Source organism: Perca flavescens, chromosome 21, assembly GCF_004354835.1.
Source record: "Perca flavescens isolate YP-PL-M2 chromosome 21, PFLA_1.0, whole genome shotgun sequence".
NCBI classification, from domain to species: Eukaryota; Metazoa; Chordata; class Actinopteri; order Perciformes; family Percidae; genus Perca; species Perca flavescens.
In genome coordinates this window covers 3,763,143-3,790,519 of record NC_041351.1, presented here as the reverse complement: position 1 = coordinate 3,790,519, position 27,377 = coordinate 3,763,143, and the positions used below count along the sequence as shown (strand labels likewise).

The window sequence follows — 27,377 nt, the reverse complement described above, 5'->3', positions numbered from 1 at the left end:
CCTATACGTCGTTTCAAAATGATCCAGATTCAGATTTTGACTCTATCCTATGAGGCTTTTTTTTATTTTGTTAACATTAGTTTTTATTAGGACTGTCATTTTACTTCTATCCAATTCTGACAATATAATATTAAGAGATTAGCCCCTAACCATTCAGCTGGCATCTGATCAGCTCAAGACTCATAAATTCATTAGAATTTGAAAGATATCACTCTTATTCTTTCCTAATGTCTTTACCTTGTCAATCAGCCTGTAAACAATACAGCTCATCCTTGCATTTATTTTACATGTTTAAAAAAGATACATTTCTATATTGTGTTACTGTACTACTCTACGTGCTTCTGCAAATTGCACCCTGGGGCCAAATAAAGGTCCTAAATTGAATAGAAAAGCCTTTCTTTCTATCCCCTACTGTATTCCTATCTTATGTCTGTTGAAGGGCCACAGAGGAGCAGCAGGTGAGTGCATTTCTGCAGAGTACGACACCAGCGGTCAAAGCCTCATATTCCCCTTTCCATTGTAAGCTCAATTATTCACTTTCGACACCTGAAGTGCTGACAAGGCGGAAATGTAATCAGCCACAGATTGAGCCTATCGCAGATAACCGAGGTATTTGTCCTGCCGCCCCACGCAGGAACCCGCTGAAGGCGAGAAGAACTTGCGTGAGTCAGCAGACCTTTCAGCTGTTGACATGCTGAAACGTTTCAGGCTCAAAATTGGACTAAAATCAATTTGGTTTTTTTGTCATTACCATCCAGATTAAAGCCCATTACTGTCACACCACGCACTCATAACTCCTCATCATTCTCTCCTTTGTCTCCCTCGCCTCTCTCGCTCAGCGTCTGAGCAGCAGCTGATTGGACAGACATCACATCGCGGCAGCGTCTCCTGCGCGGGTTGTGTAAGAGGGCTCCGTGTGTCACCAGAACACCTACAGACCGGGGCACAGAGAGTCTGCCGCTGTCTCCACACACCTCCGCTCAAGCAGTTACCTGAACCTGAGAGGAATACGTCTCACTCAGCTCGACCCATTCGGCTGCCTTAGAGATCATAAACAAATGTTATGTAATAAAGACTAAAGTGCAGCCGCTAATGAAATCGACTTAAATAGTGAACGTTTTGGAAGCACAAAAAGTTACCAACTAAACGTGGTCAAGATTGAACACTGCGTTTTAAATATATATTCTCACGTTATTTGGTATCAAATCGATTTATTTATCTGTTCTGAATGTACTTTAAAAGAAGAGATATTTTTTTAAGTTTTTAAGGCTCAAGTGGTATTTGAGACTTGGCGTACTCCGGTGAAATCACATATTTGTCTTTTAACATATCACCCATAACACAACTCTGCACCTCTGTTTTGATGTATGGACTCTGATAGTCTAACTTTTTTGTGCAGAGACTGGCTTTTTCTCTACCTCCCCTTTCGGTCCCAAAATTTGGAGGTCAGATGGACGGATAGTCAAAAGGGCTGTTCATTTCATCCCTACTTTGTTCTTTCTCTCATACCCTCCTAAAGAACTGAACCTTCTTTGCGCAAAGAATAAATACTTAAAAGACTTTATTGACTGAAGCCTTATTTCAGATCTCACCTAGGTATTAGAATTTCTACCACGTTACTCCGTTCACGTCGACAGTACATGCAAATTACTTTGCTCTTGTCATAAGAGAACCATCTGGAAGGGCTTTAAGAGTGAACTTGCCATTCAAAAGAGCATTTTCTCTATCCATTTCTGCTCAAGGAGCTTTGTTTTTTGCCCCAATCACAGAACGTGCATGCATTAATCAAAACAATAGTGCCATGAAAAGGAATTTGCTTTGACTTGTTATGATCGCGTTCATTTTGACAGCCTTAATATATTTTTATAATACACGTTTGCCTCATAATCACATGATTTATTTGTGCATACCACATACATTTAATTGGGATTAGCAGTTTAAATTTTTTTTATAATTATCATATTTAAATGTACTTTGCAAGTGTCAGTGTTGGGAGTAACGTGTTACAAAAGTAACGCAATTACAGTAATGTATTCCTTTTTGCTGTAACGCAGTAATATAACGCATTACTAATTACATTTCGGTAATATTATTAACCGTTACAATCTCAGTAACGCGAGTTACAACGCATTTTAACGCAACATTTTTTTAAGAATTTCCTAACACCGCGAAGCATTTGTTCACAGGAAAAAAAAGCCGAGAGTATTATTTCATAACATCTGTGTCCCAACAGGTGACGGTACGTCAGCTCGGACAGCAGTGTGTCCGAGCCGCTGACAGATTTAAACATGTCGGGAATTAATGTTTAGGCTTGCTTACACGTAAATCATTGCAGTTTATCAGCCGTGGAGAGTAACTCTGTAGTGGAATGGCTTGGCGACCAAAAACGCTCGTCTTTTACTGTGACCATTTACTGTTCAATATGTTTCTGTCATGAACGGTAATAATTATTACAGTTGCAGTTTTACAAACAAGAAAGTGAGCAACTTAGCATGACGGACATGTTGCATCCATAGACAGTATTTGTTGCATCAACAACATGCATAACAGTTACATCTCAGTAAGCTAGCAAGAGTACACAAGGTACACAACCGACAACTTCTGTGTAGCCTACTTCAAAATAAAAGCACTTCCTGTGACAGTTCGCAGTAAAACTAAATTACTGTTAAACAAATAAGGTTGTGGACCTTTTCACATATCAGCTGTATGTCAATTACTGTAAATAATGTAACTAGTGAGTTTTAATCACACTATAATTGACAATTTCCTTTAGACTGTTTTAAACTAAACAACATGAAGTCTTATTCAAGTGCTTTAAACAAACATTTTACAACAATGCCGTACTTCAATACAACTGTATGGTACTTTTAATTGAGTATTTTCATTTTCTCCTACTTGCCTCGGTACGTTTTACTTATCTATTTTTTATAGCTTTAGTTACTTTGCATATTCATATTAATTATACAAAATATTATGAATAATCTGTGATGTATTAAAGTGGATAAAGATGAGACTTTATTGATCCAGTGGTGAAATTCACAAGCTAGCTGCCAAGTCAAACTTCTGCTTTTATTTTGGTGAAAGTAACTCAAAAGTAATGCAAAAGTAGTGTAACGCATTACAATTCAGAGACAGTAATATTGTAATATAACTAATTACTCTCAAATGACAGTAACTAGTAATCTATAATGTATTACATTTTGGAAGTAACTTGCCCAACACTGGCAAGTGTTGACCTTGATGAGAGCCACGGAATGAAAAACGTCAGCTGTTTTTTTTTTTTTTTTTTTTTTTTTTCTCAACTTCTTAAACTAAATCTGTGGGATTGTTTTTGCTGTTCAGCCCACAGTGAGTTTGAGTGGTAAACTCCGCTGTGAAGAGCCTTGCAGACGGGCACCCACGCTGCCTGTCCCCATTCAGCTCAGCACGTCCCATCTCATCAGCACGTCACGGATTACCAGGCGCACTGAAGCTCAAATCCCCTCAGGAGGAGGGAGAGGAGCGGAGTATGTGCCACACCGAAAAATCAGCGTGTGTTCACTAAAAGCATCTGTTCTGACTTTGCTGAAATAAGAAATAAGTGAACAATGAGAATAGACTGTAAAAATAATGGCCGTAGCATCGATGGTCTAAATTTTGCTGTACAATTAATTGGCTCAGAAATAATTGCGATTAATGATATTAATGATCTCTTTCAGTCAAATAAAAAAAAAAACATTTATTTATTACTTTTAGAAACATAAAAAGTTTTGAATGAATTCCAATTCAATAAAAAAAAATGTATAGTACAATTTGACACAATAAAAAACTAACAAAATGCGGTTAAACAAAGAAACTGTGATTATGTAAAAACAATTTTGTAATAATTGTTACAGGCCTAGAGTTCACTAAAAGTCTGTGTTCTGACTTTGCCGAAAATAAAAAATAAAGTGAATGATTAGAAACCTGTAAAAAATAATGGCCGTAGCATTGGTGTGCGGATTGCCGTTTTGAAGCCAGGAGTTTGCATTTGGCCGTAGCCATCTTGGTATTTTTGAGCCAGTAGTGACCATATTTGGACAAAAGGGAGGAGCTGGGAAGGATGACGCGGCCAGGCCAGTGTTGTGTATGGTTTTAATGGCGCTAAGCTAAGCGCTAAAAGAGGGAAAGTTGCCGATTTTCAACAATGCGAGTCATCCAGTGCAGATTTACTGGCAGGTAAACGTAGACCTCCGGGCAGTGGTGCCATTTATCTGTATGTACAGCAGTACACAGAGCTTGTTTGAAAAACGGCGGACTTTCCCTTAAGTTACCAGCTAACGTTAGCGGTAGCTAGCTAGCCTGGTTGGCAAGACGCTGAACAAGACATTTTCAGTCGACCAAATGTTCCAATTAAATTTGCTGAAGTGAAAACACACAGTGAGGGGGTCAAAGTTGGAGACGAAAACATGGACAACAGCCAAAAAACAAGTTCAAGTCTATTTTAATGTCCACAGCGGCACGGTTAGCATCGCTAAGCCTCTGTCCTGATTTACAGGTTGTGTGTAGTAACAGCCTAAAGCATCCCCTGCTTTGTCATCCATTTTAAAATTAATGTGACCATAATTTACAAAATGAACATTATACTGTATTGAAGAAAACTAGTGACTGAGTCCATAAGCTAAAAAAAATGTTTACTTAGGTAATAAATCAAATGAGAAGTAGGCTCATTTTCTCATAGACTTCTATAGAAACAGACTTCTTTTTGGAGTCGGTAGAGTCACCCCCTGCTGGAAATTGGATAGAATGCAGCTTTAAGAAGCTTCAGCATTGAATTCACTTTTAAGGCCTCAAAGTGTTCATGTGTTTTTTTATACAGAGGTCTTCCAGCTGGCCATGAGGATGGTCTATGAGCCACAGAGCTAAGACTTGTGTTATATTCTTCAGTGAGCCATAGAAGCACCAGGAACTGTAGTCTGCATTATTCAAAACATCACACTTCAGCCTCCTACAGACATCTAAGGACATATTCACTTTCATGAACACAGACACACACACACAGACACACACACAGACACACACACACACACACACTGACTGACCTGCATCTCCTTGTCTCCGTACTTGGACGGGTGCTTGCTGCCCTGGCTCTTCCTGCGCAGTTTTTTCAGCTCTGCCTGGCACTTCTCCAAACTCTCCCCTTTGCTCTTGTGCTCCGTCTGGTACTTCTTCAGTGCAGCCTGAGGGGGGCAGCACAAAGTCAGCAGGGCAGTGCTCGCATGTGTCAGCGTCCACAGATGATTTTTGACAATGACGTGCATTCATTGCAAGCTGCCCTGACAAGCGGTCACCTTCTGTTTTATACCCTGGATTGGTGCAGGATGGGGACTGGAGAACTGAAGGAGGATGGTACTTTGTGATTATGATGACGTTTTTTTCTCTCATCCTCATTTTTAATCTGTTTTCAAATGCCCACCAAAATGTAGCACACTTCACATTTGTTTTCCGCTGGCTCCAAACCAAAAACACATCAGTTATTGAAGGTTTGTTAAATTGAGATCCATTTTCTATTCCCGGTTTTTCAGTGTGTGATCACAGCGGCTGGAGTGTACGCGTGCCGTTTGTGTATGTACAATGTACAGTCTCTGACAGACAGCTTGTAATGTAAGACATGAGGTCATTGAGTGGCTCTGTAGCTGATTTGCATGTTATACAACAGAAGTTTTGACAGTAATAATCAGAATGACATTCATCGTGCAGGTACATCCCCTGTCTCAAATGACGAAATGTTTCTGGGGCCGATTCCAAACTTCTGATCACCATAAATTGATTTGTCTATTTTTTTTATTTTCTCGCAAAACTCCTCATTTTCACAGAATGAGTCATGATTCCCAGAGCAGAGTGGGGAGTGATTTATGTAACTTGCTGCAGTGGTTCGGATGAAAGCAGACGGGAAATTAGGGAGAGAGTTGAATGATTTTACGAGAACATGGCTCATACTGTATTACCCGTAACTTCACTCCTCGGAGAGAGCCTAACTCACATGGAGCAGAGTTAACCCTTGTGCTGTCTTCCCGTCCACCAAACCTTTTGTTGTTTAAGTTGGCTTTTTTCAAAGTTTTTTTCAACATTTTTATGGCTTTTCCCCAACGTTTGTGTGACTTTTTCAATGTTTTGGGCACTTTTTGGACATTTTTGGTGCCTTCTCTAAAGTTTGTAGGTCTTCTTTCACCTCTCTTTAACCTGCCTCTCTTAGTTATGCTATTATAATTCTAGACTGCCAGGGAAGTTCCTTCCTTCCTATGACACAATGAGCTGCTCTCTGATCTCTCTTTTCATTTGTTTCCTTTTGTGTGCATCCTTGTCCCAGAAATGCTTGTTACTAACCTAGCTCTGGGGACTTTACTCCCCGGAGTCCTTATGTTTCTTCTTCGCCCAGAATATTGCATTGGATTAGGGTGGCACCAAGACCTGGGTCTTGGGTGCAGCTGTCGCTGTGGACCTGCTACACCCTGCTACACCCTGCGATTTCCTGCAGTGTCCGGCTGTGTCAACCCATGCTCTGCTGTGCCACGCTACACCCTGTGCCCTACTATGACATGAACTACTACAAGTACTATTTCTAGTCACTGTTCCATTATCTTTATTATGACTATTTTTGCCACTGTTCATCATACCCCCAACCGGCCTCGTCAGACACCGCCTACCAAGAGTCTGGGTCTGCCGAGGTTTCTTCCTAAAAGGGAGTTTTTCCTCGCCACTGTCGCTACAGCCACCTCTAATGCTTGCTCTTGAGGGAATTACTGGAATTGTTGGGGCTTTGAAAATTATAGAGTGTGGTCTAGACCTACTCTATGTGTAAAGTGTCTCGAGATAACTCTGGTTATGATTTGATACTATAAACAAAGTTGAAATGGAAATAAAAATGGAATATAACTTCATCAAAAAAGGGAATCTCACGTTCAGGTAGCGTGCATCCAACTCGACCTTCTTCTCCAGCTCTGTGAGCAGCTCGTTGTGGAAAGACTTCAGCTGTAAGACACACAGGAACACAAAAACCTCAAAAACAACGCGACAAACACTAAATTAACTAAACCTCAAGCAGTTACAGTATGTGCACACAACCACAACAGATTGTTTTCAAAAAGGAATGTGACGTTGCTGTGCTGTGGTGCAAGAATGACTTGAAGGGATGTATTTGTTTTGCTATCGGAAATGTCCCACCCAAAGGATTATGGGAGGATGTCTGGCATTTAAATGCATGCCAATGTCAATTTGTATGTCTCTCTGCATGTATAGTATGTGTGCCTCTGTATGTGTAAGTTAGGTCTACAGTATTTTGCCAAAGAAACACACTACATATGACAACATATTTTTTTTAGACCCATAGAACACCCTTTCTTTTGAAATATAACAGCAAAAACTCATTTCTTGTCGCATTTATTGACCTCTCACCATCTTTGTCTGTCTCTTATCATCCATGTTGGGAGACGTATTTTCTTTAACTACTATCAGCAGGATACTTGCTGTGAAAGCAGGAACTCCACAGCCTTGAGTTGATTACTTAGATACTGTATGGAGACAAACTGGTTTCATGGCTCTCAGTGAAGGGAGAGGTTTGAACTGTGTTACAAAAGTTAGAATATTTCTGATCAACGTCACTATGGCATCCACTCTTAAATCTGTCTCTGGATAAGAGATAAGCATCTGCCCCGAGCCCAATTTGAAAATGATACTGCTGTAAATATTAATTGCCTTTGACCCTTGACATCCATAAACGCAAAAGGATGAGATGGTAAAATGTATAAAAACACTCTTTAAAACATACTTTGCATTACAATTAAAGAGAGAAGGCTCCTCACTTCTTCTCTCGGTTGACTGAACATTCCCTAATGTTTCCACCTTTGGCCACTTTACTCTTTGGAAGATTCAAATAAAAATCTTTTTGGGGAACCGATTGCTGCAATTTACATATTAGAATATCAGTAAACAAACCATAATTAAGTGAAGCTGCTGCCTTCAGAAAATATATTAAAAGCTACTCAAGTACAACAAGAGCTATAGATTATTGGAGCCATTTTATGGCAGTTTTCAGATGATCTGTATCAGCGTTTTATTTGCCTGATAACCGTTAAATTTAATAAATTTAAAAAGTGTTCTACTTTGGCTCGGCTACAGCTCTGTGTCTGTCCCTCTGCTTCAGTTTCACTCACCACTGAGTCTGACTTAAAGGACAATTCTGGCGCAAAATGAACCTAGTGGTTACTAACATGTGTACAGAGTCGACCGTTCTCTGGGATATGTTTTCATGCTAATCGAATGTGACCAGTTTTAGCGCAAACCGCTAATTAGCTTATAACGACAAACGACGAACGCCGTGCAACCAGTAACCAGTAACATACAGTACAGGCCAAAAGTTTGGACACACCTTCTCATTCAATGCGTTTCTTTTTTATTTTCATGACTATTTACATTGTAGATTCTCACTGAAGGCATCAAAACTATGAATGAACACATATGGAATTATGTACTTAACAAAAAAGTGTGAAATAACTGAAAACATGTCTTATATTTTAGATTCTTCAAAGTAGCCACCCTTGCTTTTTTTTTTATTAATAAGGGAAATAATTCCACTAATTAACCCTGACAAAGCACACCTGTGAAGGTAAAACCATTTCAGGTGACTACCTCATGAAGCTCATTGAGAGAACACCAAGGGTTTGCAGAGTTATCAAAAAAAGCAAAGGGTGGCTACTTTGAAGAATCTAAAATATAAGACAGTTATTCATACTTTTTTGTTAAGTACATAATTCCATATGTGTTCATTCATAATTTTGATGCCTTCAGTGAGAATCTACAATGTAAATAGTCATGAAAATAAAGCGTTCGGCGTTCGACCGGTCGTGACTGTTTTCCCAAGATGGCGCCCGTCTATATACAAGAACGGTACTGTCTTTATAATCTATCTTTTTGATAAACTGTCTGTACACTTACAAAGTTCTCAATGCTTCGGTTTACATGTAGGGACCCTCATTATGCTACCATGGAAGTGTGGTGCTATTTTGAGCCTTGTTAGTGGTGTAGAAATAGAGATTTCTTTTTACTTTACCCTCCGCTAACTAGCGCTATAAGCTAATTAGCGGTTTGCGCTAAAACTGGTCACATTCGATTAGCATGAAAACAGATCTCAGAGAACGGTCTTTAATGTCCCGCCCACAACACTATCTGACTCTGTTACTGGCTATTATGTTGAAAGTTTCTCATTTATTAAATAATTGCTTATTTAAACACAGCTTTGTGTTGGAGTTTGAAGAGTTGAATGTTTTTCAGTATCGGTCGATCCCTAGTGAGAGCATGCGTCTATGTGTGAATGTAAGAGTGCGTCTTGCCGAGTATTAAATATTAAAAGATATGTTGTAATGTGAAAACTCTCAAAGCGAAAAGCCCGCAAGCTGTTTGATGTCCAACCGGCGGCTTAAGAAGTGCTGATTTTAGCAACACCACCGCCGTCACCACATGCTCACCATCTCTTCAAGCTGGATCTGGATCTGTCTGTGCACTTCAGCCATCTGAAAGAGCACCTCCCCTGCAGAGAGAAGACAAAGAAAAGAAAGAAAGATGATGACAACAAAAAGGGAGGGGAGAGAGAGAAAAGAGAGAAAGTGATATCAAATCTTTCCAATGTCTGTGAGAGCTACATACATCGTGCAACAAAAGACCATGCAGCCACACAGAACAGATGAGAGACAGGGGTAGGGTGTCGGGGGGGGGGGGGGCAAGGCAATGGACAAGATGAAACATCTGTCGTGATACTGACGAAGCGGACCAAACTCATTTAAAAAGGTGACAAGATTAAAAAAGAAAAATGCAGCACAGACAGAAAAATGAAAAATCACAAGAGCTAATCAATATTTTAAATAGTGAAGCCGAGGGTTCTCCATGTTACCAAATGCTTACAACACCACTGCTAATTAGGATTGGGCATCGAGAACCGGTTCCAATTTAGAATCCGGGATTTGGCTGAATATTGGGCATTTTGACGGGGTTCGGTTTCTGACGAACCCTACGCTTGCACTAGGCGCACTACGCTGGTCAACGTTGATCACGGGAAGGTGGAGCGTAGGTGGAGCGTTCAATGCAGTAGGCTGTGACAAAGTGAAAATGGAAATGGCGAGCAGAAAAAGTTGTTGTTTGGCAGTACTTTCAGTCAAAAGAAGGACATTCAAGTCCAGCATGTTCAATTTGCAATGCTGATTTGTCTGGTGGTGGCGAGGACCCTAAACTATACACAACATGGCCACTGTTACAACATTTGGTACGAAACATCCAAAAGAATACGAGTTGTGCAACGCGGTTTACTTCATTAATGGGTTTACTGTGTTAATGGACGGAGGATGGGAGTAGGATTCTGGATTCGGTTTTGGATTCAGCAGAATCTTAACCAGTGAATTCGGTATAAGCCGAACCCCAAAAATCTGGATTTGATGTATCCCTACTTACAATTGTATCAAAAATTAGGATTTGCATTGGAATAGTTTCTTTATTGGAATAGTTTCGAATCTCGTCAGCGGTCCCAAAATTTAACACGTGCAACTTTTGGTTTCCGTGGCGGCCAAAGTTCTTCCAGGCGTTTGTCGTGTTGGAGCTGCGGAGCGCAGTAAGCGGCGCTCTGAAGTGTGACTTTATTAAAATCTTCTTCTCATCTGTGAAACCGGCATGTGACCCGTTTGACCCTCAAAGAATTGCAATCGAGAATCAATAAGAACCGGAATCTAAGGGAAGAATCGGAATCCGAAATCAGAACGATGCCCAACCCTGCTGCTAATAAACACACAGGAACAGCATAACATCTTTATGAATCAAGTATATATTTACATCAAGACATACTGTATGTGTTGTACTAAAGCATAACAGGGGACAAAACACCAAAAAGCAAAACCCCAAAAAAAGTTTAAAGCTAAAAAAAAAAAAAGTAAAAAGATGAAACAAAAAAGATAAGAAAGTTAAGGATGATTCATGCAGCCAGGGAGGTGCGTGTCGTTTTAAGATACCTACATGCTGCCTCCTCTGAATATGCAATGCATTGTAAAAAAAAAAGGAACAAAAAGATCTAGTTTGAGCAAAGAACAGAGGGATAGAGACCTGGAGAGACAGAGACAGATCAAACTACCCCAAGAAAAATGAGACACAGGACAGGTTTTCACACAGAACGACACATAGACAGGCAGTTAGTCAGACCCTCCGCTTGTTTGCAGTCCGTATACACAGTTTACGGCCCCATTGACGCCTATTGTCCATAGACAGTAAACAAAATGGACACAGCAACGCCATTGACTTCGACGTGACCAGTTAAGTCAATTAGAAGCAACTTTTCCGGTGATGGCTGAGCGTACCGCTCAGCCTCAAACTGAGCTTGACGAATGAGATGTGACGTGAGCAACCTGTCTGAAAGCTGGAAGTCTTCTGGTAGCTGTGCCGAGAGAAATCTCAATCATCGCTAATCTTGCAGAGACGGAGAGCGTGAGTAGGAGCTGTCCATAAGCGTAGGAGCAGTAGCAAAACGTTGCTGAAATATTTTGTTCCGATGCTTTCATGGACTCTCTACGGGTTTCTCCCTTGACTGTATGCCTCCACGTCCCCCCGATTTCCTGCGAGCTTTTCCTGTACTATACGGTAATTCCTCTACTGTGCGACAGTAAGTCTCGTGGTTTTGACACAATTAGTTAGCCTATTTTTATAAAAACGTCTGCTACGGAGCCATAACGTAAGATACAAGGTAATGGAGCCTTTTATACATTGTTGTGTTTCTTTAGAAATAAACAACGGACAAATAGAGTCTTTAAACGCTTCAGATGTAAAGTTATTCACTGTCAAAGTGTTGCCAAAATGAATGGGAGTCAATGGGATGCTAGCGGAAGGTGATGGCTTGTTAGCCTCAGAATCTCCCCATAGGAGGTACACTTTCCGGATGCTCGCTTACCCCCTTGGTATTGTTACTGTGACAACTAACAACAAATCACCATTTTGTTGTGTACCAATCAAATGACGGCAAACAGTCCAGTGGCCTTCCTATATCTATCCATTTCTATGATTGAACATTTGCTAAATCGCAAATTGAATCGTAATCGCAATATCTGGCAGAAAAATCGCAATCAAATTTTTTCCCCAAAATCGCTCAGCCCTAAAATGGACTTTTTAAAAATCTTTTTACACAAAACATTTCAAACAAAGAACTTCAAACTTGGTTGTTAAAAAGCTGTGACAAAGATATGTAACATAGTAGAGTTGGACCAATACATCGATGTATACGTCAGCTGATAAGTAACCAAAAAATATGTTTGAAGTCATTTAAATGTTGTCCTCCAGAGAGAACCGACGCTGTAAAATACACAGGACACAACTTTGTCAAGATTCTTTCACAACAAAAACTTTAAAACATGTTTGTTGAAGTTACACTTTTATGTCCCTTAAATACTGGTCAAGTCATCATCATAAATTCTCAAATATTGGTATCTCCCTTAAAAATCCATGCTCTAGTACTGAGGTAAGATATTTCATATTTGAACAAGCAACTTTACCATCAAAGATGACAGCAATAGTAAATAAAGGTAATCTAAAACTATCGTCAAAGCTGATAATTGTATTAATAACATATAAAAACACAACACTTGATTCAAGAGAATACAGGTTAATTATACATAAAGACATCTTATAAAACATCTTCTGCAGTTAATTATTGCATATTTACCAACATCAGGACGTCATATTGATGTATATTTCAACCACTACATCCAGAATAAATATAGTAATTAGCAAACAGGGCCTCGGTGCAGTTGTGAAAATGCCCACAGTAAAAGATTATACAGCTGCACGGAGCGCTGAGAGCCAATTTCTCCTAAATGAGCCCATTAATATGCATTAACGACACTCATCTGCCGCCTGCATAATGTGTGCTGACATCAGATAATGTACGTTAGAAGCAGCGCTGACGCCGAAGGAACGCCGAACGTGAGGCGTGCGGGTGCTGGCCGACCTGTGGACAGTCCGAGGGGACACATGGCGAGAGCGGACCGTCTCAACAGGATTAACGGGCTTAACGGAAGTGCTGCGGTCATGCAGACGAGACTCGGTTGAAGTAGAATGGATTTAGGAAAGTTGGAATAGGATGTGGGATGGAAATAGGTGTATATTAACTTAAGGGTACTCTGTGTAGGAATTTCTCCCATCTAGCGGTGGAATTTGATTTCACTTTCAAACGAATAGTGCTCTCTAGCGCCTCGCTTTTTCAAATGCGTGTTGCAACTACGGTAGCCGTTATGTACTAAGAAGCTATGACAACATGACTTCCAATTTTCGCTTTTTTTTAGCGACGAGGATTCCTTCTCCTGTGGCTCGGCATGAATCTGAACCTCCGTTATGAACTAAAGTGCAGTGCAGGCTTTACATTTGCCATGGCAGTGACGAGCGGCTCTCACTGATCTCCTTCTCAGTTTCAGCTGGTTTCAGTCACCTGACGCTGACTCTGAACGAAAATGCGTTGTGGATTAGCTAAACAGCTAGGCTAGTGCTTTATGTCCCTTTCAGCCATTATAGTTTTTCAAAATGGCGGAAACTAGGTAGGAAACGTTTTTTGACCCGTGCACACACAACAAAGAAACACAAATTCTTTTCAAGTTTAAAGTGCTCATATTATGCTTTTTGGCTTTTTCCCTTTCTTTTATTGTGTTATATATCTTTTTTTATGCATGTAATTGTTTGACAAAGTGAAAAAGCCCAAAGTCCCCCCCCAAAGGGACTTACCATCTCCAACAGAAAACACCGTTCACAAACTGCTCCAAACAGCTCTATTGTAGTCCAGCCTTTACTTCAGAGACAAGACACGTTATAATGCTTGCCTAGCTGCTAGTATGGCAGGCCCTCATACTCTGCTTCTGACTGGCTAGTAGTCCTTACCTAGGTACTGAGCATGTGCGACTCCCAACAAAGATGGAACAGAAGTGAGATGTCTCACTCTGTAGCTAAAACAGAGAGCTCAACACACAGGGTGAAAAGAGGAGCTGCAGCAATGTGCAGTACAACACAAATATGGTGTTTGTTGAAAATTAAACCATGTAAACCTATTCTGGTACAACCTCTAAATACAATTATGAACCTGAAAATGAGGATAATATGAGCACTTTAACACAACACCATCCCACTTTACAGCCGCCCCCCCCGTCCTCCACCCATCTGCTTATGAAAATGCAGTGGCAGTTATAACACTGTCGAAGTGTTTGACTGCCGCAGGACAGGGCATTAGGAGCAGCGAGGCAGATAAATGCACCGGCGTATACTTTCCAAAGTGTCCTTTGATTCTTGGTGGGCACCCAACACACACTCCATCCAATCCATTAATAAACAGCTACCGCTACGGCAACTTGATCTCAGCCAGAGGGAATCAGATAACTGAACTTTACAAAAACACATTAAAGAGAGGGTGAATCCATAGGATATTAGTTTACAGAAAATAACAGATTATCAGGGTGCTTAGGCATGGGTTAGTCATAGGGTTTTTGTTAATGTTATTTTCATTTGAGTATTTTCTCATTTCTCACTAAATATTAGCATACTATATCCAAATAAAATCTGATTTTGTATTTCTTAAATGTTGTACGCTGTAAAATGCAAATATTCACATGTTTGACAAAATTCAAACATTTAAAGCAAGGAAAACACTTCCCATTGTGGATTAAGGGATTTTTACTTTTCAAAATCCTATTTTTGGCCTCAACTTAACTTTGTTTGATTTGTTCATAAAATCTCTGTAAACAGCTAGTAGGTTCTGTTGCGTTGTATCTCCTAAACAGCATATGCTGTAGGTGTCCAAGACAAATTACCTTTAGGTGCCCTATGTTGAACCCGGCGCAGCGCAGCACAAAGCCCGACGCAAATGTCTTTGCTACTTTAAGACCGACGTAGTTGTCAATTTCCCGTTCAGCGCCCGCGTCGTATAAATAGCAAGTGCACCCATGGGCGTGCTCATCTTATAGGGTGGGTGTGTTCAGGTGCATTCTGGGCGTATTGCTATCTTGAGCCAGCGGGAAGTGATTGCGCCATTGACCAACAAAAACCTGGTCTAAAGTCAATAACGCAGCATATCATTGTTATTTTAACTTAGCATTAGTAAAATGATCCTAAGCTCGTGCACAGCGCACACACACTAAGCTTGTTACACACACAGGGACGCACAGCAGCACACACACATGCAAAAAATATTACAATGCAAATCCGCCATCATAATAGCAATGCGCCAAGGTCCAAACGCGCCTGGCTTTTAAAGGGAATGGGAGATGATCTCTGATTGGTTTATTGCATGTTACGCCCAAAACACACCTATGAATTAATGAAGACACTAAGTACAACCCTTTAGAACCATGCGCCTGGTGAACGGACCCTCTTTTCGGCCGTTAAACTAGCAAAAGTAGATTTGGACACGCCCTAAACGCAGCTGCGCTTCACGTCGTGCACTTAGATGGTTAAAATAGGGCCCTCAGGGTGCAGGTCTGCATCAGTACGTCCTGAGCAAATAACTTTGTCATCATCTGGAAGAGCCCCAAATTCCTGGATGTTCTTGTTTCATTGCACCCATCTAATCCGAAAAACCTCTTCAACTTCCATTGTGAAATTGTGACTTCTACCCGCTAGAGCTAAGCTGCTTACGGATAATCAGAGCTGATCACAACAACTGAGGCTCAGAGGGGAGTAAAGCACACTGTTGTCTGCACTCAGCTTGCATGGGTCCGGATCAATTAAAAGCTACAAAAAATGTTGCTTCTGCCAACGACAGACTCCCGAAATAGATAGTGATGCACCCCTACAACCGCAAGCTGGACACAAATATTGTCTGTCCACTTAGTCTTGGGATTCGTCACGCCAGTGCCTACAAATGGAAACCAAATGCAGGATTTGAATGGAGTGCATGACCATTTCATCTGGCAAACTAAATTCTCAACCCAATTAAGCAAAGAAAAACAGGCACGGCATTGTTGTCTAATACTCACAAGATCCATCGTTAAGTCTCAGATTCAGAGGTTTACGGCACACGTGGGGAGAAATTAGGTAAGCGCCTAAAAACAAGCCTCCAAAACACGGCTCACACAAATACATTTGAGAATTACGGCTTGTGTATGAACCCTGGGCAAACCAAAGTGGGGTAAAGTTCATTATGAAAAAAAACAAAAACTGGATCTTAAAAACACCCCATGTGGTCTCAAACTACTCAGCTATCAAACGCATGGGCGAGTAGGTTTATATATGTACAGAGCATGTGGGTGTGTGTGTGTGTGTGTGTGTGTGGAGAATATGCCCATCACTCAGTGTGGCTAACACAAGGGCAGTGCTCACATCTGGGTTTATTACCTTGGCTACCTTCCATACAACTCTGGGCTCAACAGAGGCAGGCAAGCAGGCAGAGAGAGAGAGAGAGAGAGAGAGAGAGAGAGAAGCACAGTGAATGGCTATATGGACAAAAGGTGTTTTATGCATCTCTGCAGGGACAGCGTTATAGGAGCCTGAAAGCAAACACATTAACACAAGCAGCTCTAATCCCCCAGAAAGCTACAGTGGAGGGAGTACAAGGTGCTGCAGGGAGATTTGTCCTAACTGAAAGCCCAACACATTCTCACTCCCATCTCATAAAATACGGACGCTTGAGGCCTGTACTACGAATCCAGATCAACATGCCCGGGATTGATTTCAGTTAACCGGCTTAACCTAACCTAACAACCGCGTTTCCCCATAAGCTGTGTCACAACAGTGGTTAACAACTAGTTCAGTCAACTCAGGGTTTCCCAATCCAGAGACGCGCACGTTCACATAAAAGAGGCGGGGTTCGCACAGCACGACCAATCGCAAACATCTACCAGAGCCACATATTTTATATAAGAAGAGGCAACTGTAATTCTACATAAATATGAAGAACACAGACACGGTTTTACAGGCAAAACGCAGGAAGGAAAGCTGGCAAAAAAAAATAGCCGATGCTGTAGATGCATAAATTACAACTCTTATCAATATCACTTCCTCGTCAGTCAGGACCAAGGTCTGATCATAATTACACTGGTGCTTTCCATAAACTGTCATTGCTTTAGCCCATTGTTTCAGTTGCAACCCTGGCAGTGGGAAGCCATTGTGAGAGCAAATAAAAAATATAAAAACATAATTCAAACTGATGCGCGCATCGGCAATGCAGAGCTCAAGAAGCCGACAAATAGACTATACGTAATTCACTCTGCTGAAAATCTATATCTTTCATAAAAATACCCATCAGGGGATGTTAACGGGGTTGTCGATCTCTAAATGTTTTAACTTTTATGAGCGCATGTCTCTCTCTCTCTCTCTCTCTCTGCCCACCGAGCTCTACCTGATCTTCTAAAGAACTGTGTCGCCGTTATCAACCAAATATTGATTGGTCAGTAGGTGGGGCTTTTACACCGGTTGATCTCTAATCTCCAACATAACCTGTTCCCGACCAGCATAAGTTAGCACGGCAATTGAACCCGGTAACAAGTGATCCACCGTCGTGATACACAAAGCCCTGGGTTGAACCAGAAGTCACCTCGGTAACACCAAATTTTGCTTCGTAGTCCAGGCCTTTGATCAGGGGCCTTTGGCGTTGTTATTGACGCTAAAAGTCTCCTTTAACGTCAGATCTAAACACACTTTATCTAAACGCGCTTGTTCGGGACTTTTGGCGTCACTTTTGACACGCGGTACAAGAACAGGACGGTTGGGTTTAGGAAAAGAAGAACGGGACGGTTGGGTTTAAGTAAAGAAGAACGGGACAGTTGGGTTTAGGTAAAGAAGAACGGGACGGTTGGGTTTAGGTAAAGAAGAACGGGACGGTTGGGTTTAGGTAAAGAAGAACGGGACAGTTGGGTTTAGGTAAAGAAGAACGGGACGGTTGGGTTTAAGTAAAGAAGAACGGGACAGTTGGGTTTAGGTAAAGAAGAACGGGACGGTTGGGTTTAGGTAAAGAAGAACGGGACGGTTGGGTTTAGGTAAAGAAGAACGGGACAGTTGGGTTTAGGTAAAGAAGAACGGGACAGTTGGGTTTAGGAAAAGAAGAACGGGACAGTTGGGTTTAGGAAAAGAAGAACGGGACAGTTGGGTTTAGAAAAAAAGAAGAACAGGACAGTTGGATTTAGGAAAAGAAGAACAGGACAGTTGGGTTTAGGAAAAGAAGAACGGGACAGTTGGGTTTAGGAAAAGAAGAACAGGACAGTTGGGTTTAGGAAAAGAAGAACGGGGACGGTTGGGTTTAGGTAAAGAAGAAGCAGGGACGGTTGGGTTTAGGAAAAGAAGAACAGGACAGTTGGGTTTAGGAAAAGAAGAACAGGACAGTTGGGTTTAGGAAAAGAAGAACGGGACAGTTGGGTTTAGGTAAAGAAGAACGGGACAGTTGGGTTTAGGTAAAGAAGAACGGGACGGTTGGGTTTAGGTTAAGAAGAATGGGACGGTTGGGTTTAGGTAAAGAAGAACGGGACGGTTGGGTTTAGGTTAAGAAGAACGGGACAGTTGGGTTTAGGAAAAGAAGAACGGGACAGTTGGGTTTAGGAAAAGAAGAACAGGACAGTTGGGTTTAGGAAAAGAAGAACAGGACAGTTGGGTTTAGGTAAAGAAGAACAGGACAGTTGGGTTTAGGTAAAGAAGAACGGGACAGTTGGGTTTAGGTAAAGAAGAACGGGACGGTTGGGTTTAGGTTAAGAAGAACAGGACAGTTGGGTTTAGGTAAAAAGAAGAACGGGACGGTTGGGTTTAAGTAAAGAAGAACAGGACAGTTGGGTTTAGGTAAAGAAGAACGGGACGGTTGGGTTTAGGTAAAGAAGAACAGGACAGTTGGGTTTAGGAAAAGAAGAACAGGACAGTTGGGTTTAGGTAAAGAAGAACAGGGGACGGTTGGGTTGGGTTTGGGTTTAGGTAAAGAAGAACAGGACAGTTGGGTTTAGGAAAAGAAGAACAGGACAGTGGTTTAGGTAAAGAAGAACAGGACAGTTGGGTTTAGGAAAAGAAGAACAGGACAGTTGGGTTTAGGAAAAGAAGAACAGGACAGTTGGGTTTAGGAAAAGAAGAACGGGGACGGTTGGGTTTAGGTAAAGAAGAACAGGACAGTTGGGTTTAGGTAAAGAAGAACGGGACGGTTGGGTTTAGGTAAAGAAGAACAGGACAGTTGGGTTTAGGTAAAGAAGAACGGGACAGTTGGGTTTAGGTAAAGAAGAACAGGACAGTTGGGCTTAGGAAAAAAAGAAGAAGGACAGTTGGGTTTAGGAAAAGAAGAACGGGACAGTTGGGTTTAGGAAAAGAAGAACGGGACGGTTGGGTTTAGGTAAAGAAGAACGGGACAGTTGGGTTTAGGTAAAGAAGAACGGGACGGTTGGGTTTAGGTAAAGAAGAACGGGACGGTTGGGTTTAGGTAAAGAAGAACGGGACAGTTGGGTTTAGGTAAAGAAGAACGGGACAGTTGGGTTTAAGTAAAGAAGAACGGGACAGTTGGGTTTAAGTAAAGAAGAACGGGACAGTTGGGTTTAAGTAAAGAAGAACGGGACAGTTGGGTTTAAGTAAAGAAGAACAGGACGGTTGGGTTTAGGAAACGTGACACGCGGGACACGATCCCCGGTCTCCTGTGTTGTTTGACCCATCCACCCCCCAACCAACCTCCCTATGCAGATTTTCGGGCTTTCATACAACTCGCTACTATAGTCCGTCTTAATGCTACGTCACCTTCAAACACCGTGTAGCAGCTGCTCTCCCCGGTACGTTCTACAAACATGCCGAAGGGCGCTTTTTTCGTAACATCAGACGCTGACAGCCACTGTCCAAACGTATTTTACCAGATCGGAGTGAGAACGGGTTGGAAAGCCACACGACTGACACCGTTATTGTCGCGCTCTTCTGGGTCCTTAACTTCTCTAAACACCAGCTGCATCTGTGTGCACTCAAACACACTCGAGGACACACACATTTCCACTGCAGACTGTATAATTCCTCATTAGTATTTACATTTGAACCACCCAGTTGACTACAGAGTGACTCGACAACAACACGTTTTGTTGCAAAACCAATTCATCCAAATTTTGTACATCTGCAGAATAAAATCTTGCACTGTGCAGGAAGAAATACACAGGCTCAAATGTTTAAGCTGACCACACAGTCACCATGTTCCTAGTCATGAAATACAATAACAAATCTGAAGTGGAAGCATGCCATCATGTCATAACTGGGCTCTGTTTGATAGCTTTACTTCTACAGCACGTTGAAAAGAAAAATGAGTCCTTTTAAAAAAAGGAATCAGGCCACAGAAGATCAATCGTAATGACTAGCTATACATAATCATTACAGGCCGGCTGATGGGGTGCAAAATGGAGACTGATTATCTGAGACAGCAGACACAAGCTGGGAGCGAGGGATGAAAGGGACGGAGGGACGGAGGAAAAGAGAACACAAGTTGAAAAGAGAGATCCAATCTGATTGCTTTTTCGGTTTTGACAAACACAAATGGACCTCAGCTGGTCAGTACGACCCCTGGCATCTAACTCAACATTTCTGGCTTCTAATTGTGTACCGCAGTGGAAAAAGGGCAAGGAAAGATTTTCTTTTTTAAATGGTTTTCTTCAAGTAATCCATCACCTGGTCCATCCCTGTCACTGTTTGTCTCTACGGAGTTAGCACATCCGACCTGTATACACCTGGTTTTTAAAATGGGTTTCTGCAATGTGAACACAAGTGAACAGCCGAGACACATCGGCATTCACATCTGGGTCCAACATGCGTCTCCACCTGACCGCTTGTGTTTCAGATTGCGTTACTGCCAACGTCACTTTCGCCAGAAGGTCAAAGGCAGCGGAGGAAGAAGTATTCAGATCCTTCACTTAAGTAGAAGTATTAATACCACATTGTAAAAATACTTAGTTAAAAGTAAAAGTCCTGCATTGAAAATGTAACTTAAAAGGAGAAATGCGGCCGATTTTTACCTGAATGTTGATCGCTAGAGGTAGATGACAGTACAAACTTTGAATTTAAACGGTTTCTTCACAATGTCGGAGTTGAAAACACATCTTGTTGTCACGTAAGGGCCCTGTTCATGTTGCACAGAAATTTTAATTGTATTTTTTGTCTGTTAAGAGGCACAAAGGCACTCTAAAATATGCCCCCACAACTGGCATTTTAGCTAACTGAGAGCTCTGGCCATTAGCTGCAGCAACTCCAGTTTGCTAAGACCGATTTCGGTCGTTTCTTTTTCCTATCGACAGTACTCGGAGACATCTAGCGATCAAGATTCCCATCCACCCCCCCCCCAACCAACCTCCCAATGCAGATTTTCGGACTCTCATACTACTCTCTACTGTAGTCTCTCTTAATGCTATGTCATCTTCAAACCCTGTGTAGCTGAAAAGTTTGACTATGTTCAGTTTTTATAAACTGTGAATCCCTCAGGAATATGGAAGAAAACAGGCATTTAAAAACCTAAAAAACACAGTTTCACAATCCGTCTTTTCCTCTCTGTAGTCTCTTGATTTTGTACTACGAAAATGGCTAGAACAGAGTGTGTGTGTGTGTGTGTGTGTGTGTGTGTGTGTGTGTGTGTGTGTGTGTGTGTGTGTGTGTGTGTGTGTGTGTGTGTGTGTGTGATCTGGCAGCCAGCTGATTCCCTGCAGTGCCTCAGATCAGAGCCTGTACTTCACTTCATTATTATCAGAATCATTAAGTCACCATTTGGCTGAATCCCAACATCAAGGACAATGCGACACCTCAAGGACATTTTAATAGTCTGAAGTTATTAAAGCCACATCAACTACCCTATTACATTCATTTGCTCAATCAAGCGCTACACAATCCCTCCCGGATCTCTTTTTTGAAAGTCAAATGGCACTCAAGAAGACACATGCAGCGTACTGTTGACAAAACAGCGCGTTTGAAAGAGTGGATAAATGGGACTCTCAAGACCGAAACATGAAATGGAGGCAGAAGACAGGTGGTGCGGGTTGTAATGAATGGCGGGTGGTGCCCGGGCCCGTGCGCTCCGTTGGCGGCGAGTGTTTGATTCGACCAGAGACTGGCTGCTAATGAGCCAGGGACACATCACTCTCTGTCTCGCCTTGCTCTTTCTTCTGCGTCTCTTGTTATTTTTCCCCATCGTTTTCTCTCTCTCTCTCTCTTTCTCTGCGTCCTCCCTCCCTTCCTGAGCTGACTCTATAGGACAAGGACTTTCTAAAGGGCAGAGATAGTAAGGGAACACTAAATTGGTACAGTGGCGCTCTTCTGATGACGCGCCAACAGGCGAAGATATAGCTACATCTCCCATCTGAGATCGGTCACTTGGGTTTTGGTAATTAGATTGGAACTTGACCCCGGTTGGAAATTAAAATAAAAGACAGGTTGGGTAAAAAAAAAAAAAACTGATGTTCACAGCAAGTGGGCGCCGAATTCCAGAAAGTTATTTAACCCTTGTGTTGTCTTCCCGTTGACCGTGCTACTTTTTAGTTTTTCTGGGTCAAAATTTTTAAATTGAAACTTTTTTTTTCTTCAATTCAATTTCAATTTTATTTATAGTATCAAGATTTTGGTCGACGTTTTTTTTTCCCCGATGATTTTGTCGATTTTTTTTCTGCGCCTTTTGACGTTTTTGAAGCTTTTTAAGAAATGTTTGACACTTTTTTCAACGTTCTTTAAAAAAAAAAAAAAAATTGTATATGTCTGATATAGAAACCTTTGGAAAATGGGTCAAATCCAAGGACAACAGGAGGGTTAAGCATAGAGTGGTCAAAAATGCCCACTATTACAAAGAGATTTATTACTCAACTCTGGTTCGAATCCGACCTGCGGCAGGTTTCCTGCATGCCTTTCCCCTCTCTTCCCCCTTTCATGCTCGCCTGGCGATTAAAAAAATAAATAAATAAATAAAATCTTTTTTTTAAATGCCCACTATCCTTAAGTGCCCCTCTGTTTGTCCAAGTGTCCATATGATTAGACAAATGCCCCACTGGTGAAATCAAATGCCCCTCTCATCAGTCCAAGTGCCTCACTAGCAGCCGAGCCCCTGCTGTTGGCCCAACAGTTTAATCAAGAGCCCCCATGATTGGCCAAAGAGCCCCAATGTGTGGCCCAACTGCCCCTCTACGTGGCTCTAGCAATCCCCTTGCTTGGCCCAAGGGCCTTTGTAGCTCACTCCAGTGTCCTTATGATTAGCCCAACAGCCCCACTGGCTGACCCAAGTACCCTAAAGTATCAGAAGCGTGAACAGGCAAAAGCTGCCTCTTTCTAATATTTGCCTCTGCCCAATAGTTTTTGCACACTTCTGCACAGAAACACTCACATACTATTTAAGGTTTTCCATATTTCTTGTCTTGAGATGAGACACGGACATGCAGATGGAGAAGAAGAAGAAGAAGAAGAAGAAGAAGAAGCTCTTCACTAAAACCGTTGATTCAAAATGCCACAATCAATCTTTTTAGGGTTGGACACGAGCAGAAACTGTCCCCCGCAGGATAAGTGGGAGTGGGTGAACTATTACATTGTGAGATGACAAGGTGGGGGTAAAAAAAAAAAAAAAAAAAAAAAAAAAAAACACTTTGAGAGAGTGCTCTCGCTGCAGTTTCCCTCTCCGCAGAGTGAACGCTGGCTGAATTCAGATTGGGGCTGAAGCCCGGGGGAAATCCAGCCCGTGTGCTGGCTCAGAAAAAAAAAAAACAGGGTCACGGCGAGGTCACCAGTTGTTTTTCTTCAAAACCGGAGCAACGTGAGATTTCAAACGAGACACAATTGGAGGGAGAAAAGAAAAGAAATTCAATATCAAGGACGATTTTCCCTAAGAGATGCTTGGCAATATAACAGTCCATCGTCTCAGATCTCAGATCTGTCGCCGGAGTATTTATTATTGCTTTCCTCTTCCCCTCTGCGTCCGAGGAGCACAGGCTCATACTTCTGCTGCCGCCATCCAGCTGGGCAGAATGAGCGGTGATTCACTTCCAGCGTAATTATTTCAGAGACAAATGAGGAGAAAATGATACAGTAAAATCCACTGATGACTATTGAACAGCAGGAGTGATTTTCCTTTATTTTTTTGACCCACCAGAATTAAATTCTCCCCCGCGTTTGCCTAATTGAGTCTGTGATATTGCTGCTTGCATCAGAGTCTTGTTCCCGTTTGTGAAAGCTTCTCCGTCCTTTAACAGCACGTCTGACGAAGTGGAGGAACATGCCTGGAAGGCCGACACACTCCTCTAAACCGTGTTCCTATGAATTAATTAACCAAAGGGTAATTGTTTCCCAGACCTCAAATTTGGCCATGTGATTTCACCTTAAATTGTTTTAATGAGATGGATGTTAAGCCAAAGCGTGTTCAGCCCTCGGCGATGGGAACATGTGAGACAATGATGAGGAGGGATGGAAGGGAAATTTAATGAGAGCCAAAAATAGAGTATGAAAATATGTAGCTGCACCATGTTAATTCGCGAGGAAATATCTAGCAGTGTAGCAGCTGGAGTTGGTGAAAGTTGGTCAGGAATATTTAAGTCTTGTACTTTTTTTTTTGTATTTATTTTGATTATGTATTAAAAAAAGAAAGAGGTGAAGATCAGATCAGTACCACAAATATGGGTTAAAAGCCGATTTGTAAGTACAACTTGCAGATTCGGCTAGAGGTGGCCCCAAATAATTTGAACTTTGAGCGTAGCACAAACAGCCTGCCTCTGGTCCCCCAGTGGCTAGAAATGGTGATAGGTGTAAACCGAGCCCTGGGTATCCGGCTCTGTCTTTCAGAAAATGAAAGCTCAGATGGACCAATTAGGAATCTTCTCCTTATGAGGTCATAAGGGGAAAGGTTACCTCCCCCTTCTTTGCTTTGCCCACCCAGAGAATTTGGCCCCACCATGAGAGAGAGACATCATGGCTTTCAAATGAGCAAAGTGGCAGTTGGTCAAGGCCACACCCCCACCCTCCACCTTGCCCCCCCCTCTCTCCTCCTCAATAGCTACAGACACAGAAATGACACATCCTAAGGAAAGCTCATTGTGGGACTGGTTCTAGTGGCTGTAATTCTGCACCAAGGCTGAATTTTGGGAAAGAGACTTCAGATACAATATTAGGGGACCACTAAGGTCTATATAAAAGAGACTTCAGATACAGTATTAGGGGACCACTAAGGTCTATATAAAAGAGACTTCAGATACAGTATTAGGGGACCACTAAGGTCTATATAAAAGAGACTTCAGATACAGTATTAGGGACCACTAAGGTCTATATAAAAGAGACTTCAGATACAGTATTAGGGACCACTAAGGTCTATATAAAAGAGACTTCAGATACAGTATTAGGGACCACTAAGGTCTATATAAAAGAGACTTCAGATACAGGGACCACTAAGGTCTATATAAAAGAGACTTCAGATACAGTATTAGGGGACCACTAAGGTCTATATAAAAGAGACTTCTGATACAGTATTAGGGGACCACTAAGGTCTATATAAAAGAGACTTCTGATACAGTATTAGGGGACCACTAAGGTCTATATAAAAGCATCCATAGAGCACCATGTCATGGGACATTTAAAACATGGTTTATTAAATCATGCCAACAATTATTAGGCTATTTTAACAGCTTATGGTTCTATGCAAAAGATGTATGTATAAAGGCTTTAAGCCGCACCTCAACACGCAATTTAATTTTATACAATATATGTAGTAGGCGGTCCCTGCTCCGTCTCTCTTTCAGTTAAGGGGTCCTTGGCTTAAAAAAACGTTGAAGACCCCTGCTCTAAGGAGGTAGACCTGAGCATGTGACAAGTGGAGCTACATGACGGTGTATAAACTGTATAACACGCGGGTTAACATATAGAATCTACTGATATGAAATCAGTTACACTGACAGGATGACAAGCAAAGCCAAAATCAAGAGCGCAGACCTGAGCGAATTCCTCTGCTCAAATTTGCATCTGAATAGCGGAGACCTTATATGGTCAGAGAGGGGAACCGGAACTGCAGGAGCTTCCTTTTTTTTTTTTTACCCATCACAACCATGTCCATATTTAGTATACGGAAGAAATACGACGGTGTTTTCAGCCGTACTGACATCACCGACGAGACATTTTTGGGCTGCGTATAAAGCATTGTACTCCGTGTCTCTCCTCCTCCTCCTCCTCCTCCTCCTCCTCCTCCTCCTCCTCCTTCGAAGGCACTCCAGTCGAGGCGTTTTGCTTCTTCTATTTTTAGAAACGTGTGCAAGAGTCGGCGTGTTCTCCCCGGGCTGCCTGAGCTCCCACATCAATGCGGGGGCGTTCGCAGACACGGGAGAACGCAGTAGTGAAAGAGGAGAGGATGAGTGGGATGACACTCCACACACACACACACACACACACACACACACACACACACACACACACACACACACACACACACACACACACACACACACACACACACACACACACACACACACACACACACACACACACACACACACACACACACACACACACACACAGCAGAGGATCTCGTCTCTCATCCACGCACCGAGTCATGCAGCAGAGCAGTTGGTCAAAAATCTGACAGCATCGTGTAAATTAAGAATGACTGAATGAACCACGGCGAGGCATCATTTCCCCTTCCTGTGCCGAGCTGTCAGAGCTGTGCTCTCCATGAACAAGTGTCACCCACGACGAGATGGCAGTCAGTTTATTTTAGGCTACACAAGTGGATAATAATCATGTAATGTTCATTTATGTCCTAATAACTCAGTTTGAGCACCGCCTGCTCTGGCATGTGAGGGTGTACAGTATACATTGTGTGTGTGTGTGTGTGTGTGTGTGTGTGTGTGTGTGTGTGTGTGTGTGTGTGTGGGCAGCTGAAGTCTACCATTAAACTGCTCCTCTGCCTCTGCTGCAGTCTCTAAAGTGACTCCCTGGAACAGCAGAGTGTTCCAGTGGAAAATTACACGCTCCGATCACACGCGCTGGAAGATTTTCCAGAGTGCAGCGATGAAGATCTGAGTGCAATAACTAGAGATGTTCCGGTATCGGCTCCAGTATCGGTATCGGCTCAGATACCGCCTAAAACGCTGGTATCGGGAAGTACTGGAGTTTATGCACCGATCCGATACCACGTAATAAAGCCCTAAAGAAAATCTACATTAAAGTAGTTTATTTATGTTCTTTTTCCGTTATAACTGACTGTCAAACTGGAGAATAAAAGAAAGTTCTGGGGCATTCATTGTTTGTGTTTGTTTATGTTTCACAAAGAGTTAAACCTGAGCCAGACCGACAACAGAGATAGAAATCATATCACATCCATACAGGGATAGTAGTATACAGCTGTTAAAACATAATGAAATATATGACACTCTGGTATCGGATCGGTACTCGGTATCGGCCGATACGCAAGTTCAGGTATC

The 27,377-nt window shown here is 42.0% G+C and overlaps 1 protein-coding gene across 4 annotated transcripts in view; it reads right to left on the bottom strand.

Moving 5' to 3' along the window:
• The window catches only part of baiap2b (BAR/IMD domain containing adaptor protein 2b), a 97,939-nt gene that overhangs the window by 30,826 nt on the left and 39,736 nt on the right, over positions 1-27,377 (bottom strand). For all 4 annotated transcript variants that reach the window (XM_028567576.1, XM_028567578.1, XM_028567575.1 and 1 more), the window contains 3 exons: positions 9,483-9,544; positions 6,919-6,990; positions 5,061-5,198 (listed from right to left, as the gene is read on the bottom strand). In XM_028567576.1, the coding sequence (XP_028423377.1) occupies positions 5,061-5,198; positions 6,919-6,990; positions 9,483-9,544 (272 nt within the window). The remainder of the gene's footprint in view (positions 1-5,060; positions 5,199-6,918; positions 6,991-9,482; positions 9,545-27,377) is intronic.